General features: G+C 38.8%; 1 protein-coding gene across 2 annotated transcripts in view; it reads right to left on the bottom strand.

Annotated features, from left to right (window-relative positions):
- The window catches only part of GALC (galactosylceramidase), a 38,157-nt gene extending 32,754 nt beyond the window's left edge, over window positions 1-5,403 (bottom strand). Inside the window, exons 1-4 of one of the 2 annotated variants that reach the window (XM_039333436.1) lie at window positions 4,949-5,403; window positions 2,834-2,902; window positions 1,517-1,580; window positions 459-572 (exon numbers count right to left, since the gene is read on the bottom strand). In XM_039333436.1, coding sequence (XP_039189370.1) covers window positions 459-572; window positions 1,517-1,580; window positions 2,834-2,902; window positions 4,949-5,080 — 379 coding nt within the window. In that variant the 5' untranslated portion in view covers window positions 5,081-5,403. The remainder of the gene's footprint in view (window positions 1-458; window positions 573-1,516; window positions 1,581-2,833; window positions 2,903-4,948) is intronic. The other variant, XM_039333437.1, reaches the window with a different exon arrangement.
- Between the last annotated feature and the right edge of the window lie 8,390 nt (window positions 5,404-13,793).

The raw sequence follows: 13,793 nt of genomic DNA, 5'->3' as shown, positions 1-13,793 counted from the left end.
ATCACCATATTCACACATTACTTTGAACCAGGTTAATGGCCAAGAGTACAGATCAATGCTCATGGCTACTTCTCCATCCCAAATAATGTGCCTATGTTCCCTGATTAGATAAGGGACAAAGCGACATACAGGGTTTATTTCCTAGCCAGGAACAGGAAATAGAAGGGGTTAAGTCCTGAAAAGTGAGATGATTGCTGCAAGCATGTGATGAAAACCTCAACCCTTTTTTAAACCTGTTTCTGTTCCTACACTTTGCCATCTAGGATGCAAAGACAGCAACTAGGAATTAGGTTTAATCTGAAATTCAGGTGAGTACAAAATAAAATTATTTATAATTTATAAACTGGATATTTCACTTGGCATTAAGAGATTATAATTAAAAATAAATCACCAAGCTGTTTTCAAATTATGCTATCAAGGTACAAAAGCATCATATCTCAAAGGCCTGCAGTTCTTACCAATCAATTTAATGAAAGGATTTCTCTTTTTAGCTTCTTTCATCAGCCACCATTCATAGCCACGCAAATAATTTTCATCATTTTCATAATGCATGTGGGAGGGTTCAGTGCCATCTAGGAAAGGAAAACAAAACTTATCTTTGTATTTCATTAAATGCAAGACCTTCTACTATTTTTACTCCAGTATATTTCATAAAACATATGAATCTACATTTGTGCAATGAAACGGAATATGAAAACATTATTCAATTTTAGCCCACAAGATAATGTCAAGGGCAAAAGCATTAATACAGGTAAATGTCTACATCACATTCACCTTTATAATATTCATTTTAAAAGCATAATTGTATGACTAACTAGTAATAACAAATTACAAAGCATTTGCTCAGTAGAAAACTATATGTGTCAAGAACAGTCACTCTTTTCTTTTAGAGATAAGTTTCAAAATGGAACTTTAAAAATGGAACAACTGTAAGCATGATACCAAATTTCAGATTGGATTTAGAGTTTTTGTCTATAAACAGTCACTTATAGGTAGTGATGCACCCCAACTGGCAACTTTTAATATGTCCTTTTAATATGATTGCTTTACCACAGGCTAAACTTGTTTTTCCACTTTCCAAGTACCTGGAATAAACTTGTTATAAGGAGGAACCTCACAGTTCTAATAGTTGGCACCATATTTACTTGCTGGAGGTTTTTTTTTTTTAACAGAGAAATTGGCCCTATTTTGTTCAATTAGTGAAATTAATACAATCTTATATGGAGGGAAATAGGGAAAATGCATGTTATATCATGCAAAACTTAAATGAGCAAGTTTGCAAGTATCACTTAGAATTAAGGACCTATTAATACATTGTCTAATATTAACCCAGCACATATTGGGTTATTACAGGATTTCCCATGCATTCCTCCTAGAATACATGCAAGAAAGGAATGCAGGAGTGGATTATAAAGAAACAATTTATTTGCAGAACATGAAATATCAGAACAATTACCCCAAGGGATCCCATTCACTGATACTACAAACTTTTCCTGCAAAACCCAAATTCAAATACCTGTAGACTGTGCATCACCACCAATCTCTACTTTGAGGAGCTGTAACGAAGCACCAAAATTTGGCTTGAAACAAGAGAATAAGAAAGAAAAGGTGTTAATGTTTCTGTTTGGTAAATAACATTCCACTGTTATCACACTCATTTTAATTGATTTTCTCCTAATTAACATGAACTCTGTCTCCTCATGATTCTAAAAAGAATAATTACACTATTTCCTCCCTCCCCACATTTTATGCAAGTGGTAACTCTCTAAATTGGCTTTCCTTCCTTCCTTCCTTCCTTCCTTCCTTCCTTCCTTCCTTCCTTCCTTCCTTCCTTCCTTCCTTCCTTCCTTCCTTCCTTCTCATCAGGGTAATCTTTCTTAAAACAGTCCATTTATTTCTCAAAACATTCTATTGTTTCAGATGGTTCAGCCAGGCATATCCACTCACTAAGTAGGATTCACATATCCTGGTGAATTAATTCACATGGAATGCTAAGATTTAACTACGATTTACAAATCCCAATACCTAGGTCCATATATCAACTGCAAAACTCCAAAAGACTATCTCATGGAAGCAAAAAGTTAGCATTCATAATTTTGATAGCTTCTAGGATATTGCCTGAATTTCTGTAGCTCACAAATGGTATATCAACATACTATGGCTTAGTACAGTGATGGTGAAGTAAGACATATACGTCAAAGGTGACACGCCACAGTATTTTGGTGGACACACCAGCATTTACTAACATACAACATCAGTTCTACTCAAAAGCATGCCCCATTCTTGAGCGAAAGTTTGAGACTGCAGAGGTCACTCAAGAATGGTGTGTGCTCTCCTGTGCTCTCTAGAAGTTGTACAAGAGGGTCAAAGCATTTGACCCACATTTGATCTTACTTAATATTTTGGGTGCCGCACAACAGTGAGATAAACAACAGTACAACAACCATAGATATAAAATGTTTCACATTAATATCATAAAAAACAAAGGTACACAACCATAGGCGATGAGAGGAATGAAAATGGCAAGCGCAACAAAAGAGCCTCTTAGCAAGTCTCCAGTATCCTGGGAGTTCCAGACAACAAGTTGGGGGTTTGTAGTCACTGTGAGTTGGGGGGGGGGGCACGGAGGAAGGCTCAGCCAATCTCACTATAGACATGTTATACTTTGATAATAAAGGTTCATTCATTCATAACATACTAGGTCTTGAGGATCTTTCAGAATATGATTTTTTTTTTCATATTTCTACCATTCTCATTTGCATCACAGCATTTTTGTTAATACTTTTAAGGAAAACAAAGTTCTACCTTAAAGTCAATCTAAGGCAATAATTACCTTAAAAAGATAATCTAAAATCTGAGATCGATAGGGTTCTGGGTAATTCACTAAAAGGCGTGAAGTAGCCTAGAAAAAAATTAGAAAGAAAATTGTTTGGAATTAATATACATAATACTACTGATCAGACATATTTTTATGATAATTATATTTCATGCCCATTTTCCCATAGTTCTTTCATTATTCATTATCTTCATAAAATCCTCTCCTAGCCTCTGCATATGTCCTCGGCAAATACTTAATTTAAAAGTTAGCAGCTAGCCAACCGTGGCTGATCCCAAAATATTACGTAGGATCAAATGTGGAGAGCAACAAAAAAATCCCAGATCTCTGTGGATATGATAAGGAATTCAGAAAACAAAACTCAAAGGCAGTAACAAATTTCTTCCAATTTCTTGCCAAAGAAAATCAAAGGGATTTGTCCAAGAAATAAGAAAATATTAGAAACAAGGCTTCAACTTGAGTGTGTCTTTATTTTACCTAATAATATCTTACTTTTACCCCACTTGTCTTATCCGTTTGTATTATCTTCCTATACTTTACTACTCATAATTTATTATGAGTCCCCACTCCCGCAGGACTCTGGGCGGCTAACAATAAAAACAACATAAAACATGACAAAACAAAGAGTACAATAACAGTCATCCAGGGGTCAGATTTTATAAACCCCAGGCCTGCCAGAAAAGCCAGGTCTTAAGCAGCTTACGGAAAACTAACAGGGTGGGAGCGGTCCTAATCTCCGGGGGGAGCTGGTTCCAAGACGTGGGCGTCATCACAGAGAAAGCCCTGCTCCGCAGCCCTGCCAAATGGCACTGATTGGCCGACAGTAATGGAAGGAGGCCCAGCCTGTGGGATCTAACCGGATGAAGGGAACTATGAGGTAGTAGGCGGTCTCGCAAATAGCCTGGTAATAACCAACACCTTGAATTGGACCTGGAGACCAATAGGCAACCAGTGCAGCTCATGGAGGATAGGTGTAACGTGGGTGTATCGAGGAGCACCCACTATCACTCGCGTGGCTGCATTCTGGACCAACTGTAGTCTCCGAATACTTTTCAAGGGTAGCCCCATGTAGAGCGCATTGCAGTAGTCCAAACGTGAGGTGACAAGGGCACGAGTAACTGTAAGGAAAACCTCCCGGTCCAGGTAGGGTCGCAACTGGTACAACAGACGAACTTGTGCAAAGGTCCTCCCAGCCATAGCCGTCAAATGATGTTCCATGATATACCCTTGCTTGTCCACTCTTGACTCTAATCACTTTCTTTCTCCTGCCTACAAATTCTGATCTGGAAATAACCTGTCTCCTAGTTATTTTAGAAAACCAATGTACAAAGCTTCACCCATTGAAATCCAAATGGCAAAAAGTCACCTCCAACTCCTAAAAAAAGGGGGATGTTTGTTTGCTTGTATCTCTCTCTCCTCTGCCCCCACTGATCGAAGCTGGAGCATATATCTTAATTTTAAGTACATTGTGCAACACACTTGCCCAATTACGTCTGTTTCTTTACCCCTACCTGATTAAATGGCTACTCAACTTGGGACAATAACAATCTGTTAGGTATTATAAGTTCTGTAGGGAAACCCCATTCAGAAAGCAAGCATCTTCATTGGAAAAATAAAATATAAAAATGCCCTGCAAGTTATAGCAACTTTCCCTGGAAGCTATTTATTATTTATGTACAATATTATATGCATCTAATATATGAACAATAAATTGAGTTAATATGTACGTATAATATACGAACTAAATGAAATAACAACCACGCTCGGATCCTCCTAGAGGCATTTCCTGTAAAAAGAATCTTGACAGCTCAGGTCTCTTTTCAGGAAACGCCTCTGAGTGCCGAACGGGTTCTCTATTTTGCCTTTGGGATCTGAGCGCGGTTGCTACAGCCCTTCATCCCCAGGGTAAGCAGAGGACACGGGACTACGGTGATCAGCGGTACTCCCACAAGGAAGCGACCTAAGCTTCAGGTCCTCAGATTCGCAGGTTCTTTCTGGGCAGATTTCCGTCAGGTTGAAAAGCCTCCCCGCTTCCGGGCCAACACCAACGCCACCCCCAACGGAGCACAGTTTGTCCGACCCACTCCAAGCCCGTGCAGTGGGCTCACCCACCCCGCCGCCGCTAACGGCTCCGATGCCATCGAATTGCCGCCCCAGCCCGACGGCATCATCCAGCCAGTAATCGTCGCTCTGCCAAGCAGCCGCTCTGCATCCCAGCAGCCAGACCAAAGACCAAAGCCGCATTCTGGCAGGTCGAAGGAACTGCCGCGCTCAGGAGGACTAGCGACGGGAACCCGACTGCATCTCCTCTCTGGGAGGAAATCCGCGAGAGCTCGGCTGCAGCGTCGCTCCAGATCCCAGCACAGTCATGTGACACGCGGTCACCTGACCAGGCGGGCAATTGGGAGCGCGGAAAAAAAAGGGTGCGAAGTCTTTGAGTGGCGGTGCGGCAGCTCTGTTTCGCCCCCTCCTTCCGTCCCTCGCCTCAGCGATGACGTAACCTCGGAATCATTCCGTTCGAGGTCACGTGCGGGGACTGTCAAGGAAGAGGGCTTGTTTCCAGCGGAGATCGGGATCCTTAAGATTTTGACCGTTGCGTATTAGAGGCACTGTACGCCCCTGGGGAGTTTAAAGATTAAAGTGCCTTGCGTGATTTTAATAGGAAATTGCAATCATTATTACTTGTAATAAAGTAGGAAACGCACGCAGAGCATGGATTCTGGAATTGGCTCCACCCCTCTAACTACAGGAAGATTTTATTTTCCTTGAGTGTAACGACGTACAATGGGGAGCAGGTCCCGTGTGTGTTTGCTCTTCCCTCCACACTTTGGACGACTCTGCCCTCTTTCTCTTCCTCCTGCCCTCCTTCCCTCCCTCCACCGAATGTAGTCCTCTTCCATGCTGTTTGGGGAGGGTTATGCTGCTGATGGACAGAGTCCTGAGCTCCGTATCTTTTCCCATATTTGTACTAGAACAAGTCCACAAAAATATCCTATTTTCAGATGGGAAATAGTCTCGTATGAAACTTTAATGAAAGGTCCATTCCATCTGTTCAGTCTTTACTGCAAGTAATTGTTTTTGAGAAAGCGATGGCTTAGTATATTTTAAAGTAAAGAAACTTTAGACCAGTGTATCCACCTACGGTGTATGTTTTTTAAATGTAGTCATCAGGTGTGTACATTCATCAAGAGACGCCTTGGCGAGATGGGCAGCATTGAAGTTTAATAATAAATATATAGTGTCAGTAAGTGATACAGTAATGTCAGAAATCTAGTTGCCTTGAACACGTCACCGAAGGGATTCTATCTTGGGAAGGAAGATTTTGAAATACTAGGTTTGAAGTATTATAACAAATCTGTAAGCACTAACAAGAATCTTAATTCTTAATTAAAATCTTAATTCAGATATTCATTAGAATGCATTTTAAGTGCATAGTGTTTGACTAAAATAGTGCTTTAAAATGTGTGTTGTTATGCATGCATTTTTTTCTTTCAGTTTATGAGAATAGTCTGAATTATTCTACAATGATGTGTGGTGGCTTGAATGTTTTGCTTAGGGTCAGGAACCTTCTTAGGGTGTATAATAAATGCTAGCAATTGTTGAAAGAAAAATCATCAGGTTCAGTCCAAGCTGGGAGTAAACAAAATGGAGACTAAGGTTGTTTATTTAGTTGCCAGAAACTTCAGTGACACAGCATGTTTCTGGGGTGGCTGACAAAATGGAGCTGGGAGTGGTGGGTTTTTATACCTTCTTGGGCTTTGTATTTGAGGTTGTTCCTGTTCCTGTGCAATTACTTTGACCTGAGCTTGAATGTACCCTTTTGGAATTCTAATGGTGGTGGGTTAATCCTATTATGTCCTAAAGCAGGAGTTCCCAACCCCCGGTTCATGGATCAGTACCGGGCCGCGGTATGCCAGCAACTGATCCGCACAAAGAAGCAAAGCCTCATGGAGGTGCAGGCAGCACACAAAATCATGCACCGTCCAGTCTGCGGAAAAACCATCTCCACGAAACTGGTCTCTGGTGCCCAAAAGGTCGAGGACCTCTGTCCTAAAGGTCATGTTCCTGCCATTGGAGTCTTTGTTTTTCTAATCCCATCAGCTCAAACCTTCTCTGGGGCTGTGGCTGAAGGCATTTTGCTTATGAATAGGTGGCCTCAAATCTGCACTTCTAAAAGCTGGCTTGCTTGGGGAAAAGAGACTGGGGGCTGATTTCTGCCTAAGATTTTTCTCCATTATTCCTTTGGGGAAATATAATATTCTTCCTTTTTTAATATCCCCCAAAATATTTCCTTCTCTAGGAGGGGGGTACTGACTTCCAACACTATGGTCTCTGCTTTGAACAATTCTGGCTGATGATTTGGTTCTGTAGTTCTGTTTCCAAACCTTCTTTAAACCCAAGCTCTAAAGCAGGGGTGTCAAACTTGCAACGTCACGTGACATGTCACGACGTATCATGACTTTTTCCCCATTGCCATAGCGGTTTCGCTATGATGCATCTGGCCTGCGGGCCGGCAGTTTGACACTCTTGCTCTAAAATGTTTCCTTTCTAAATTTGGCAGACATATATTGCCTCTATTCTACTATAATAGTAGTACTTAGTCAGATTGATACACATACTGAGATCTCATTATTATATCCTTCAGCTTCATAGTGCTTCACCAACCATTTTAAATTGGTTTGTCTTGCACAGGTCAGAAGATCACAGCAATGGTAACTTTAAGCTTCTCCTGAGCAGGACCCAATGTAAATCACACAAGTTTAACATTTTATACTGTTTGATGCATGGGGATGCCGTAATCCTGTGGTAAATGACTCATCTGGCTATGGTTATGTAGTAATTACATCTCATTTCTGTAGAAGCCGTAGACCTATTAGAACAGTCTTCCCAAAAGATCTGTTGATCAAATTGGACTTCAAGAGGACATGGGCAGGTTGGTGGTTAATTCCACTAATAATATGTTAATGGCCTAAAATAGGGGACTTGCTAAGGTTATTCATAATAATCACTTCTAATTTCTGTCATGCTTCACAAATGACTCCTTAGTGTACAAACGTAGGGAGCTGAAAAAGCAAGTTAGAGGGCTAAAGAGTAGGTGGAAGATGACTCAGATCAGGAAGATACAGCATAAAATCCACTTGAGAACATACATTGTGGTGATACATGCAGTAGTAAAGCAATATACTGCATTGGTAAGCTCAGTGCTTGCTGGGTTATTCAGGCTGTCCTCCTTTCAACTTCCAACACTTAATCATAGAATCTCTAGCGTTTTGAGGTTTTGTTGGATTTTTGTTTTGGGGTTTGGTTTAGTTTGTTTTCTTGCTGATAAAATCTCAAGCTTATTCAAGCTTGCATGAATGCCAGCATTAATGCAGACTCAATTATGTTCTGTAGGTGTCTAACAATGATTCCTGTATGATTAGAATGCATAATTTCCACGTGTGATATCTGAAAATGTGGACAGGATGTTGGGAGTGGTACCTTAATCAGCCATTCTCTTAATTCTTGGCTTGTAATTTCTAGCCAGGGGTTATTAAAAATGTTATGGTTTGTATCATCAGAACTCCTGTCTGGAACGTGGAATGCCTCCTTACTTAAAAGAGATAAGAATCTCTTATCTTAGAATGCATCCTGATGAATTACATTTAGAGAATGACAGATGAAAAATGGAAGAAATCCCAGAAAAGGAGAAAAAGGATAGAACGGGTCTATAAGAAGAAAACATTGATGTATACAGTACAAATAATATATCAGTAATTCTATTAGTAATAGTATAGAGCAGAATTGTTCAAATAGTAATAGTATAATAGTAATAGCAATACAAGTAGTCCTCACTTAATAACTGCCCTGTTTAGCAACCATTCAAAATTACAACAGTGCTGAAAAGTAACTTATGATGCGTTCTTGCACTTAATAATGGCTACAGCATCCCCATAGTCACATGATGGAGATTTATGTGCTTTACAACCAACAGGTGTTTTACAAGTGTCCCAGCATCCCACAGTCACGGGATTGCCATTGGCACAGTTTCTGACAAGCAGAGTCAATGGAGAAGCTGGCAGTAAAATCACAAGGCTTAATGATCCAAGTGATTCACTTAACAACCATAGAGGAAGTGAACGTGTAAAGCAAAAACAGTTACCTGTTGTCTTGCTTAATGACCATGACACTTAGCAATCAGGTTGCCAGTCCCAATTGTCACCCTTAAATGAGGGCTATCTATAGTAATAGAAGTACCATATGTGTAGGTTAGAGGTAATACAGCAGGTGCATGTATATATACATCACTTTTATACTTTTGATTGTGCCAAATCAGAAGTTTCCCCATCCCTTTTAGGGACCTATATAGAAACCACCTGGTCCAAAGTTCAGTGCTTTTATTTCTTGCATCTGGGTCAATCTAATTGGGCATTGGGTTTAAAAAAAGAACCTGTGACATAGAGGGAATATGGTTCTTGGCTGCTCAGCAACTTTTAATGTCATTAACTATGGCAGTTTTCTGGATCTCTTGGAATATCTGAGGTTCGAAGCTCTGTTTTTGTTATTATCTCCCAGGGTTCTATCTTGAGGTACATTCTAAATAGGATCATTTGAAGAAAATCATTCCTCAGCATGAGTACTGTAGATGTGTCTCTTAAATATCTACTGCTTCTTCCCTATTGAGCAGTATAGATTCCACATAGATTTCTTTGTGATTATACTCTCCCCAAGCATCAATGAAGGAGTTTGGGTATGTTTCTGGACTAAGGGCTTCAAAAAAAGATATGACTCTTTGTTTGGGACACATGAATTTTTGCATGCATTAGCTGTTCAGATTGCTTTTGTGCCTAATGAGAAAATGTCAGAACAGAATTCAGCATTCCTTTGGGCCTTGGAAGAAACTGAATGAAATTATACCTCTGTGTGCTGATCAATCTTTCTATCTCCAAACCACTCTTAGTTGAATTTAAAATGCATTTGAGATTCTTTTGGTTATTTGCAGATAATATCAATACAATCATGTTTATGAATTTGAAGCCCAAACTGTGTAGAGAAACGTTAGCCTTTTTCAGATTCAGATAACCTTTATTGTCATTTTTTTCCTGTGGGCACAACGGCACACATTAAAAATGAAATTTAGTTGCTTGCTCTCAAGTGTACACATACATATCACACATTTAAAACATACTATATACAACATATGTATAGACCTACACCCTTATATATAAGTAACATATAAATATTAATCACTGTCCATAATGTAAGGAGGAAGATTTAGTGTTCACAAGGTTAATACTGTATGGAACAAAACTGACTCAATCTGGATGTTCTGCTTCAGATACCATAGAGCCTCCTCCCAGAAGGTAACAAGGAAAACAGGCTGTGAAGAGGATGTGTAGTGTCCCAGACAATCTTGTGGACCCTGCTCAAGCAACACTTATGTGCTATGTCCTGGATGGAAGGGAGGGAACTGCCAATGATATTTTCAGCCATCCTGACCATTCTCTGCACTGCCTTCCTGTCTGAAGCAGTGATGCTTATAAACCAGACTGTGATGCTGTATGACAGGATGCTCTCGATCGTCCCTCTGTAGAAAGTGGCAAGGATAAGGGAAGGAAGATGGGCTTTTCTCATGTGACGCAGAAAATGCACATCTGCACTGGGTTTCTTTTCTTAACCATGTCAGCATATTACTACAATGGGATCTCAAAAGCAGAAAGACAGACCAAATGAGAAAATAGGTCGGTGATAGAGATTTTTTTTTTTTAAATGAATTTATTGGCTTAAAGGGGCATTTCTTTCTTTCTCCATATGTACAAGATAAGTGGCACTGCTTGCAATTATAATACTCTGTAATTACTGAGAAGTGATTCCACCTCACTGCTATGACTATTCTTTCATATCTCCAAAGGATCTTTGTACTGAACACATTATACCAATTTGTTGCCAATTTGTTTCCAGCGTGAAATATAAAAAGGTGACAAATATGGGTTCAAGCTGTTTGACCAAATGGTTGCTTTTATATGACCCTATCACACATCACTGATCACTGACATATTTTGAGGATGATACCCTAAAATCTCTTTTTGCAATATGGTTACAAGCTGTTTCTACTAGCTGAGGTCTCTCTATTGAATTGAGGGGATTAATCTTTTTAGGTTTTCTAAACATTTTTCTAAACATTTTTAAACTAGTATATTATTTATTATTTTAATTTTGGTTTTAATATTTCTGTTTTTAATTTTGCTTTTATTATTTTCAGTATTTAAATACCAACATTTAATGATAAACAAAACCAAAATAATTAATTTTAGTTATTTAAAATGAAATAATTTAGTTAAAGGAAAGGTATACAATAATATGGCTATCCAAAGCAAAATAATAAATAAGTTTGATCTTTCTTTGGCCTGAAATCACACTGACCTTATGTCAAAGACTGAAAGATAATTGCTTCTAATCTAGAAAGATTAATTATTTATGCTTTGTACCATGCAGGTTATAAAAGATGAACCAGACAGTCTCAGTGACAAACTGTCACTTTTGTTTTCTCATTTTAATTACTATCTAGTATCACTTTACTCGGACAACAGTCTTGATCAAACTTCCTTAGAAGAATGTTCAATTAGAGCGAAGTAAGACTTACTCCCTAGCCAAAATCTGTAGCATTGGCTCAAAAAAGTCTAGAATTGCTTATTATCACAACAAAAATAAATGATATTTGTTTCCAAATTAAGCTTGTTTTGGATAAAGAGGCCGCAAATTGTCCTAGTCTTGTGACACAGTTGTTCCAGATGTATTGTATATATTGCTAGGGGGAAGGGTTCAAGTAAGTTTAATTCTGTATGTCAGTTATGGCATGTATCAGATGAAGGCCATTTATTTCACTCTCTATATAAGTAAGGGAAATCCACTAGCATTTCTCATGTCTCAGCACTTGTATGTCAAATCAAAAAAGAGACATGTGCAGTGAACCCAAAGCAAACTACACAGAGAAATATTTTTGTTGGGTTTGGTTCATTGAAGCACCATCAAGTGATGAGCTGCAGATGGTACTGTACTGGCACAAGTTATATTCTAAAGAAATTTAGAATATCATAAAGTAAGACCTGCTTTAAGTTGAGTAGGCAAATTACTTTAATGTCATAAAAGGCAATGAACTTACTGGTTAGTTATTTTTATTTTTACAGTGTTTCTATTCTCAGAGGTAGTTGTGAAATTTTCTGAGTCCAATAAAAAATTATGTCTGGCCTTCAGTAGTGCAATGTATTGGATTTCTGTTCTAAGGCTCTGAGCTTTCAGTTTTGATATCTAGGCTGCCAGCAACACATGATTTTATTTTATAGCAGACAACCCATGACCCCATTGGGTAATCAATTCAGAGATATTTCCTTACCAGAATGCCTCCAGCAATGACAGAACTTCTAATGTACTGCCTTCACTGGAAAAGCTGGGACACACTTAAAGATGTACTTGAAAATAGCCCATGTTCAATTGTATAGTACAGTCAATCACCAGCATAAGAATTTTTTGTGACATTTTGTATTATGTCATATACTTTTATGATTATTTTTATGTCATAAAATGTTTTAACAAAATTTGCCAAATTTCAATTCCATTGGAGTCATGGATTTCAGATTTTGGATACACTCTGCAAGTTAGCCTATTTGAGGTACCTTGGAACCAGAAATGGTTGCCCTATAATGCACTGTTTCACCCAATTAAAGGCTACGGGGACAAAAGTTTTAATAGTATATAGATAAATGCTTCCTTTGTATATTGTTTATGATAATTAATAGATATGCACCTTGGCGTGGCAAAATGAAACAATTTCCAATGCTGTTGTACCACTTGCCAGCAGTACTTTTTCAGAAAACTCATTTGCAGCCCTATAGGAGAAAAATATTCAAAATTTAGAGGCCAGTGATACTGTATTTTTATCAGGATCCACAAAAAAGGATGTGAAAGATGTTGAGCCTCCAGAATTCTTCATTAGGCAAGTCAATACAAAAAAAAAGGGGGGGAGGAAACATTGGGCCAGGTTTTTAAAACAGTTTAAGCCAGTTAAGCTCAAAGTCATTGCCAGAATGATTATTGTGAACTGAATGCAGAATATAGATGTTATTATATAATTATGCTTAGTCTTCAAGAACAAAGGATAGGATTGTTCCCTTTTCCAGCTTTGAGGTCACAACATCAGTTCACACAATTATAACTATGAATCATCAAGTCTTAGGCAATCTAAATAAGAAGTGAAACAATCTGCATTCTGCCGAAAGCTACAGAAATTAGTTGTTTGTCAGAAATTTAGCCTTTAAAAGACAGATCTTAATTTGGGTTTCATGTCATCATGGAAAAAAATCTATCTACTGTATGTGGTTTCTAGGAGTCAAAAACAATTTGATGGCAGATAAATCTGCAGCATAAATTTGAAGATGCAGCACTCAAATTTCCCAACTCTTTCTAAATTCTTTGCTATTCCTTGTAGAAACTAATTCCTACTTTTTTAATCCATATTTACGTATTTACGAAAGTCCAAGTTAAAACCCCTTTTTGTTGTTCTAATTTGATATATAAGAACATTGGACCAGATATTTGGATGGCTTCCTTTCTCCTGATCTTCAAGAATTTGGTGATGCCTTGTGTTGAGTCCGTGGCGGGAAGCAGACACAAGAAGCAGTTGAAGTTCTCAGTTTTCTTTATTCTGCGTTCAGCTTACAAGTAGATGGCTTCAGCAGCTCCCAAAACCTCCCAACTTCTTATATAGACATTTCCCAGGTAAATGCGATACTTTTCCCGCGCCAGCACCCGCGCATGCGCACGGCGCTGGCGACAGCCTGTCTGGTCCCGGCAGCTTTGCACCTGCCCAGGACTGCCTGCAAACGCCCGAGCCGTTTGCAAGGCTCGGGACATAACACCCCTTTCCCCCAGGCTAAAACTACTACCAACATATAATCATTTATTTTATGCAGTGTTCTGC

The sequence above is a fragment of the Crotalus tigris genome, unplaced genomic scaffold (genome assembly GCF_016545835.1).
Source record: "Crotalus tigris isolate CLP2741 ecotype Arizona unplaced genomic scaffold, ASM1654583v1 scf7180000024506.1728113, whole genome shotgun sequence".
Classification (NCBI taxonomy): Eukaryota; Metazoa; Chordata; class Lepidosauria; order Squamata; family Viperidae; genus Crotalus; species Crotalus tigris.
This window is presented reverse-complemented; position numbering and strand designations above follow the sequence as displayed.